The 10,325-nt window shown below is 35.0% G+C and overlaps 1 protein-coding gene across 1 annotated transcript; it reads right to left on the reverse strand.

Annotated features, from left to right (window-relative positions):
- Positions 1–5,281: 5,281 nt before the first annotated feature.
- LOC107813277 (WEB family protein At2g38370) lies at positions 5,282–8,201 on the reverse strand. The gene is given in 3 exon segments (XM_016638524.2): positions 5,282–6,126; positions 6,128–6,955; positions 7,902–8,201. Coding segments are annotated over 3 exon segments (1,608 nt in total). The 5' UTR covers positions 8,076–8,201; the 3' UTR covers positions 5,282–5,520.
- Between the last annotated feature and the right edge of the window lie 2,124 nt (positions 8,202–10,325).

The raw sequence follows: 10,325 nt of genomic DNA on the forward strand, positions 1-10,325 counted from the left end.
CGTCTAAGAATACATAACTGACATAAGGGTAGGGACAGAGCCCCGCCATACCAAACAATACACATCTAAATCATACTGACCAAACAAGCAACTCCGGAGTAAATGGAGTGCACCAACATATTCCGCTGAGCTAATCGCCTACTTGGAAGACTCTCGACATGTCTATCGAGACCTGCGGGCATGAAACGCAGCGTCCCCTGGCAAAAGGGACCTCAATACAAATAATGTACCGAGTATGTAAGGCAATATACTAAAAGCTGAAACTGAACTGATAATATAATAACTGAAAGTAACTGGGAGTCAAAGATAATCTGAAGCTATGCTTACCTACTGATCTGACTCAACTCTCTCAATATAGTAAGTAAAATAGTTGTCCGGCCTTATAAGGCTCGGTATATATATAACTGCTCTGCCGTAGTAGGCTCGCTCATAGGCGCTCGACCATACTAGGCTCTGTATCTCGGCCAACTTGGCTCGATCATAGGCGTTCGGCCACATTAGGCTCGGTATATAACTTACTATCTGATCAGAGGTTGCCCAATAGGGGCCTTCCCATCGATTATAGCTCGATGATAATGAAAATAAATTCAGAAGAATACTGTAATTAACAATCAATAAAAAATAATCTTTAAATATGAAGTCCTGATAAGGAGAATACTGTAATTTATGAGACTAGGATAATGTATATAAATTCAGGAGTATGAACTTCTCTTTATGCCTCGTTATCAAACACATGTAATTACGAGATCATGCCAAAATAAGGGTGGCAAGTGGGCCAGGTCCGATCCTAAGTGGGCTTCGCGGGCCCGGCCCTAAGTGGGCCGGTCCTATGCGGTCCGGTCCTAAACGGTCCTGGGCTTCGCGAGCTTATTGCTGGAACCGGCTCGGGACCGGGACCACGTACTAACGGTCCCGGGCCCAAACGGGCCTAAACGGGCCCAACAGAAACTTTGTATTTTTAATTTTTTTTATAGAAGTTAGAGAAAAAAATAGTAATAAAGATATATAAGCTATATTCGATTTATATACTATATATACATCTTAAAATATATATATATATATACTATATATATACATAGTATACATCTTAAAATATACTATATATACATCTTAAGATATACTATATATATATAGTATAGTATAGTAGATCTTAAGATATATATACATCTTAAGATATATAAGCTATATATATATATATCTATATATATATATATATATAGTAAGATGTATATATAGTATATCTTAAGATGTATACTATCGAATATGACTTATAAACTATGTATATATATTATAGTATATATATAGTATATTATAGTATATATATACATCTTAAGACACAATACTATATATACATAGTATATTCGATATATATTCGATATACTCGATATACATATATATATAAGCTTATATATATACTATACTATACTATATATACATCTTAAGATATATAAGCTATATTCGATTTATATACTATATATACATCTTAAGATATATATATATATATATATATATATATATATATATATATATATATATATTATATATATATATATATATATATATATGTATATATATATATATATATATATATATATATATATATATACACACTATACTATATATACATCTTATATATACACACACTATACTATATATACATAGTATATAAGTCATATTCGATAGTATACATCTTAAGATATATATAATATATATAGTAAGATGTATATATATTATAGTATAGTATAGTATATACTATATATACAACTTAAGATATATAAGCTATATTCGATATATTCGATATACATATATATATAAAGCTTATATATATACTATACTATACTATAATATATATACATCTTACTATATATAAGCTATATTCGATTTATATACTATATATACATCTTAAGATATACTATATATACATGTATATCTACTATATCTAGTATATCTTAAGATGTATATATAGTATAGTATAGTATATATAGTATATCTTAAGATGTATATATATCTTAAGATGTATATATAGTATAGTATATATAGTATATCTTAAGATGTATATATAGTATATCGAATATAGTTTATATATCTTAAGTTGTATATATAGTATATATATACTATACTATACTATACTATAGTATATAAGCCGTATTCGATAGTATATATATAGGCTTATATATATATGTATATCGAATATAGCCTATATATCTTATGAGATGTATATATAGTTTTATATAACAATTAAACCATAAATATATGAATGCTCTTTATGGTAATCCAACTATTGATGAAAATGATGATGAAGAAATAGATTTTGATGAAATGCAACCGGATGATGATACACCCACTAGTCCTGCTGAACTTGCGGAGGATGATGCTTCGCCTGGAAGCGGTGATGAGCAAGCTTCATTTCCGCCACCACCAACGAAAATTCCTCCGGACCTTGAAGGATTTATGAAATTTGTAAGAGATACCATGTAAATTAATATGTAACTTGTATTTTGGCACATCTTGATTAGTTTCTTTTTCTTCTCAATGGTGGTATTAGCACCTTGTTGTGCTCATTCCATAGGGGGAGGAAGACTAAGAAAGATATTGCCATGATTTTTAATGCTATAATAAAAATATAACGCATTGATTTGAATATCTCTTTACAATATTTTTGTCTTTTTATATATCTTAAGCTATACATATAGTATATTATAGTATACTATATTATATTATAGTAGAGAGATTGTGATAGATTGATGATTTTGTAAGAAAAAATGAAATAATGATGGGGTATTTATAGTTGAAAATAGGAAAAAAGTGTAATTATAAAAAGTTTGGGATTAAAACAAAGTTGAGGGGTTAAATGGCTATTTCATAAATAGCCAACGGCTATTTTTGACAGCCCAACGGCTATTTTTTACAGTCCAACGTTTTTTTTAAAAAAACAATTAGCCGTTGGGCCCGCTAGGCTCGCTAAGGGGACCGGGCCAGTCCCGGTCCGGTCCCGGGCCCTGACGGGCCAAACGGTCCCGGGCCTGATGGGCCCAATCATAGGACCGGCCCACCCGCTAAAACCGGACCAAACGTCCTGGCCCATTTAGCCGTTTGGCTCGCGGTCCCGGGCCGGTCCCGGGCCTGGACCGGCCCACTTGCCAGCCTTATGCCAAAATAAAGGAAAGTTTAGCCTTAATATACCTGAGCCGATTCTCTTGACAATCCCTTTAACACCCGTTGATTGCGATAACACGTAACAGCGGATCGAAGTAGAAAAAAATCCGTATGATATTCTTAAGAAAGATTGCACCGTATTCCCTTAAAATCGCAAATCCCGTTGCTATTACCTTATGAAATCTCGTATGAATTTTTGTAGCAATTCCGTAAGATCACTTTGTGAATTTAATCATAACCTTGTATGATATTTGCTGAAGCCATCACGTTCTGATTATGGCTTTGTGAATTCCATCCATAAGCTTAGCAAGCTTATACATCTTTCTTAATTATTTTTATCAAAGTGGGTGATGACTTGGCCACCAATCTCATTAATTGTGCCACCTAGTTTTATAGTGTAAGAGTCACTCATTTGAGTATTAATTCTCACCTAATTTGCTGTCACGTTTGGGGGTTGGGGTTGGGGGGGGGGGGGGGTTAGCTTATCCAAATAATTATAATTAATTACTCACTAAATTTTAATTAACTTGCTAATTCCCGCATTAACCAATAATCCACATAATTAAGAATTATCTCAATTTACTTAAAATACTACTCACTTTTAACACAATTTATACACCTCACTATCATGGCCATGTGGTACCATGTATGGTATTAGTCCATAAATACCGGGTATTTTAGCTTGGGTTGTATTTTATCCCAAAATATCAAACTTTGACGAAACTTATTTTCTTCGATTCACTTAACCTCTCACCGTCACGAATTTGTTTATCCCTTGTTTGAAATAGCATAATACTTGTAATCTCAAAATAATTTTCTTCCCGAATTTATGTCAATTAACTTACGACGAACATGCCATCACGTACGTCCATGTAAAATGCGCCTTGCCTCCGTTAAGGTGTGTTTGTCAACTCCGCACAGTCCGTCATGCCGAGCTGCCCGTCATGATGTTGCCCTAATTTTCAGATTGTGTGCCAAGGCCATCATGAAAATCCTTGTCACAACCCACATCTACCGAAGAACTTTGTCAAGGGACTAACAGCTATCTACCAGACTACCGCCATACTCCATTTTCTTCTTTGCTTTTAGTCGAGTGACTCTATAAATGTTAGAAAGACGACTGGGGTCAAGTTTAAACCGAATTCAATTGAAGTTTATCTGAGTCAAGATGAAGTAAAGAGTGTGTCATTGAATTTATTTGAGAAACCATGGATGGTACTTATAAGACTAAACATTAAATTAAAGCTCACATAGCATGGTCAAAGAAACAAAGAACTTTAAGAACTCATTCAAGCAATCAATTTATTAAGGAAGAAAATGATGGTTATAATTGATTTCTCAGTTGCGATGAGTTGCCGATTCACATGATGATTGAATTACACTTATATTTTAACCAAATAAATATATCATTCGCTCAATCCATCAATGTTTTGAATGAGTTGACGAATTGCATATTTATGAGTCAAAATTAACACTCATGACTACTGGTGTCATAAAAGATTTGGTTAGAATTGTAATGACGTCCATAAAGCACGCACTCGATAATAAAGGCCCACAACGACAACTGACGGCCCTTCACCATCCAAAGTTACAATCTACCTAGCCTTTCTGTGGTTGTTGACTCAATAGCGAGAGCAGACGGATTTGATCATTTCATTTTAGGCCATAAAGTGAACTGAAGATTTGGATTGCCTCATACAATACCAAGGAAGTTGAGAAAGAAAAAGACCAACATATATTTGCTCCAATCTCAGCTTCCAAGATTATAATATTGGAATATGGGCCATTCAGTCTCAGTAAATCCAAATTCCGGCAACTTCCCAGTCAAGATATGGGTATACTCCTATGTTTAGCGCGTAGGACACCAGACACTAAAGTTTGTCATGTACTGGGGAGGCAAGAATTCGTCTACCGCTGTTTAAGTTGCAACATTTTACATCTGGATATGTCCAGATAACATCGATTTGTGTTTTGATCGACATGTCTATTGTCTAGTATATAACAAAGGAAAGTTGGACAATGAGCTTTCGCTATTTCATATGAATGGTGAGGACTTGTTACTGAAGCAGCAATAACGAATACATGAGCGCTTTACTACAAGTGGTTTGAAAGGAACTGCATTCTGTTTTACTGTTTTTGCCATAAAATGCACTAGATCTCGCTTACTTCAAGAGGAGCTCTACAACAACCGTGAAGAGAAAGTGGCAACACCCAATAATCACAAATAACAAACAACAATAGATATGACAGCATAATGCACACTGAAAAAAAAAAACAGCCAACATGTGCAAGCCTAGTAAACAAGCAAACAACATACTGATGTGGGAGCAAGGGCGGACGACGTTATTCCTCGGATGAAAAAAATCATCTCATATTCAAAGGTTGTGTCTTTTTCTTATTTTGCCTAGAAAGTGGTACTTGGATGAAACCAAACTTCTTCTTGTGAGTAATGTATTGCTTGTGTACATTCCCATCTTTCGTAGCCTTTGCAGGATTCAATATGATCCCACTTTGCTCGCGCAGCATTTGGCTAAAAGACACATGTTGTCTTTCAGTGTGGCTTTCCATATGCTTGCCCATGACAATATGATCATCTCGCAAAATCAGCTTCCTGCTCAGTATATCTCCAATCGATATTGATGATCGAAAGACAGGGACAGGTTTGTCATTGACATTGTCTGGTTCATTGTCATCAACCAGCCGAGGGTTTCCATGACTAGTATGAGATGGCTGCGGATTTCTGAACTTATATTTGGCTGAGTTATGCCCCGAGTAATGCAGTTGCGTATGCTCTGATCTCTCCCTATAGAAACCATCTTGTTCAATAAGACTTCTTTGAGTACCATCTTCATTGTCCAAAGCCTCTTCTAGAGTACTCCTGTTGTGTCTAATATCCTTGGTAGTTTCCTCCATCTTCTTTGTAATAGCGACCTCAGATTGATTTGCTTCATTAGTTCTACGCATAGTATTCCGTGTCTACGAATTTTGTTTTGCATAGCTCTTCAGCTTGCTGTGCTTTCCGGGCAAGAGCATAATATTCTTCGTATGAAATTGTGATCCCCTCGGGTTTGTGCTGAACAACATCGGAAGAATTCTTTCCATTCAATAAAGCCTTCCTTTCTGCAAAAGCAATTGCTTCCACAGCTTTAGCTGCTTCTTCCATCTTTTTCGCAGCATGCAATCTCATTTCAGCCATTCTAATACTTGCCTTTGTTCGTTCGATCTCTGACATTGCCTTCATCACCTCATATCTTGAAGCTTCTGCCATTTTCTTGAATTGCTCTGCTTCAAAGCTCAACTGCTTGAGCTCTTTGTTCATAGAGTTATCAAAACTGTCTCCATTTGTGTTGTTTTCCTCAATGGAGAACCCTGTTGCTGAAGTGAGGGACTTCCTCTGACTGCTTCTGTCGAGCATTACCTTATCTTTCTCCATTTTCTTATTCAGTGTCTCAACAGAAGATCTAATTACAGTAAGGTCTATTGACATTTTGTTAAGGTCTAATTTTGCTTGGTTCAATTCCATTAATACATGTCCCGGGGACTGAAGTGGACAAAGACTCAAGTTTTCTGCTGACTGTTCGCTAGGTGTTGGTGTTTGGCTCTCCGGATTTAAACCGGAACTGGACACAAACTCAGACACTTCTTGCATCAAATTTACTTTCAACCCTTCAACAAATCTTTTAGCTGCTTCCACTTCCCTCAAAACATTGAGGGCCTCCTGTTCCTTCACAATCAAGTCTTTCTCAAATTTTACTGCTTGCTCCTCCATTTTGCCCACGTCTACAACTTCCCTATCATGCTGCCAACAACAGTAGAATCTCATCAGTGAATGTGTTGATAAACACCAAAATGCTAGTACCCAATTATGCATTATCATCAAAAGGCTCTTTAAACATACTATAACTGCTTTTATGAAATGTATGTAAAATGATAAAACACCGATGATCATCTGGCCTGTGTACTGTACTGCCATTTTACATGTTGCTAATGCGTGCAACAGCTAATACAAAGCATTAATCACCACCAACTGTCTATGGGCAGAATTGCGACCAAGAAGACTAATTAGATTCAGAATTGAACTTTCATGTTAATTCACCTAGTAACTAGTAGTATGGAACAGCAGAGAGAAAAATAGGATGTATTGTACACAAACTAGTATCCTAACTTAAGAAGTTAACTGTGAGTTTCTTAGGCATGTACGACCTCACCCCCAGAAATATCAACAAAGGCAAAAATCAGGAAAATTACTCCTGCGAGTAAAAATTTGCAACTTCAAGCCAGTAGGCACATCACGACACGTTCATATTAGATCTAACCCAAGGAAAATCAAGAAGGGAAACCAGTGTTGTACAAAGCCAGCCTAACACTTTTTGACATGGTGTGGTATTGTTCACCTTGGCTCCCGAAAGAAGTCACACTCACACCATTAAGAATATCCGTAGTTATATGTAGCTTCTTTTTATTATTAGGTCGAATGCGATACTTTGTTTGCACACCAACAAAATGAAAAACTAAAGAAATTAAAAATCTAACAAATTAAGCTGCTACAGCATAGGGTGAGTGTCATAATAACCAAGATTATATGGTATCACAAAGTTAACTTAACCCTTCTAAATGACAATTTGCCAAGCTTCAGGTTTGACTTCCATGTAGTTGAAATTACTAGATCAATTGTGACAATTGTACTTCAGCCCCCGGCTAGAAACTCTCTGAAATGAAAAAGACAAAGGGCAGTTTGGACTTACATCGTCGGGAGGTGGTAAACGGAGTAAGTGATGGGGAATCCAAGGGCCACTGCCCCCAAAATGGTCCACAGCCTCCTTCACCGACTCGAAAGGCAGAGATGTGTCAATTTCCACTCTTGGATTGCAGATAATTTTCTTGGTTTCAGCCGCTGCCGGTTCTCCATTTCCAGCCATAGAGCTGAATAAAAAGAGGAACAGAGAAATGAATGCTGGTTAGAATGTTGAAGTGAGTGAATGAGGAGTTAATTAACTAGCAGGGTGCCAAGGTATTTATGACAACGGTTCATTTATAGTATGAGAGCAGCAGGGTGCAGACTACAGACTTATATATAAAGTCTCATAATTCTTTAAAATGAAAACTCTCAGTTTTATGATGTATTAAATATACCATTTTACTTTACTACCTCCGTTCATTTTTAACTGTGCATTATTCTAAAAAATAGATTTTTATCTTTACTTGTCACTTTTAGTATATCAAGAGAAAATAATTTCTTTTTTCATGTTATACCCACAATATTAATTACTCATTTCAAATCATTTTCTCAAATCCATTAAAAATATACATCAATTAATATGAATATCATGGTAAATTATGCACTTCATTTATTATTTCTTAAGGGGTGTGCAAAGTCCATAGTGAATAAGTAAAAGTGAACGGAGGGAGTATCTTTAAATTTTTCATTTTGTAATCATGCAAATATCAACCATAAGTTTCAAATTTTTTTTTTTAAAAAAAACTTGCCTAGTCAAACAAGTTAATTTAAAATGAACGAGGAGTATATATTATAAGTTCATACTCGTTGTCATAAAACAAAAATTACTACAAGAATAATAGGTAGTTCAAGATCACTCATTTTAAATCTGTAATTAGACAAATGGAATGAACAAATGTAATGATATTTGCAGTGAAATTGAGAGGTTGATGAAAATAATGGCTGGGTTGTGATGGTGATGATTATGTTTGGAATAGTCAAAAAATAGGACCATTGTTTTTATCATTCCATTGTTTACAGAGCACAAACCAATAATCCAAGTCGTGTTCAGTGAGAGCGTGTATGTGTATATGTGTGAGTGCAGATGAAAAAAGAGGAAGGAGGGGACAAACTAAAGCTTAAAGGGGAAAGTGGTCGTTAGTACATCAACTGTCATTAGGAAATTACTGTGAAAAGGAGTATAAAAGGATGGATTTTCACTTTGTTTTTTAAATGGTATACCAAGGACCACAGGAAAATTAAAAATCCCTTGTCACAATATCTCAATTTGTTCCAATTTATGTGTAAAACGGTTATGATTATGGTTAATGCTTCGAATTTCTTATGGAAAACGGTTACTTCATCAATGAAAGGGAGTCTTGGCATAGCCATTAAAGTTGCTGCTATTTGACTAGGAGACCAGGGGTGCGAGCCATAGAAACAACCTCTTGCAGAAATGTAAGGTAAGACTGCGTACAATAGATCCTTGTGATCCGGCCATTTCTCGAACCCCGCGCACAACAGAAGCTTAGTACACCAGACTGCCCTTAAAACAATCTCAAAATATATACTATATTTACATTCAAATGCGGACCTATTGTTATGAAGGAATAATAACACTTCTCACTTGTTGAATTAAAACTTTAGATTCGTTTCTGCTCATTTATTAAGGTTAGACAAACTATCATATATATATATATATATATATATATATATATATATATATATATATATATATATATTTTTTTTTTTTTTTTTTTGGTATGATCCATATGATTACTTGTAATCGAACACATAGCTCGTTTTATTTATTGAATTTGCAATTATTTATTTATTTTGAATATACAAAATTTAAGCAAAGCCTATATAATTCTCTAAACCCTCACCCCAACAAAATTTATAGCTCCACCCCATCCCCCAAGGAAAATGGGGGGAATAGGGCTGTGGTCAAATGTGGAGTTTCCTCGAAGGTCTCTTTGTTTCTTTTCTCCTTTTTGTTGTTTGTTCATATAAGTGAAGGGATTCTTTAAAGGAAGTTGGTAGAGAGAAATAAATGAGATATATATTTTTTGATCTTGCCATGCTCGTAAAGTTATTTTCCGGCTTTGAGAAGGCAGTTGGCACTAGCAAAGATTGATTTGACTAAAGAGAAAAAGTGCAAATATAGAGAGAAAGCATTATATGCAACAATAAAAGCAGAAACAAAAAGCAGAGAACACACGGAATTTCACTTTGCAGTTTGCAATTCCATCCCATTATTGATGGACACACACACGCAATTGATTGCCAATGGAATTTTCCGTGATTATAGGGTCTTAGCTTTAACCATTCATTTCAATGAAATTTTTCTATATCCTTTTTAGCTCACCCTACTTTCCCATTTTAAAAACTTACTACTAAATCCAAATGTTTACTTTCTCATGCCATGGAATATTTCGTTTTCCGACGAAGA

The sequence above is a fragment of the Nicotiana tabacum genome, chromosome 4, assembly GCF_000715075.1.
Source record: "Nicotiana tabacum cultivar K326 chromosome 4, ASM71507v2, whole genome shotgun sequence".
Taxonomy (NCBI): domain Eukaryota; kingdom Viridiplantae; phylum Streptophyta; class Magnoliopsida; order Solanales; family Solanaceae; genus Nicotiana; species Nicotiana tabacum.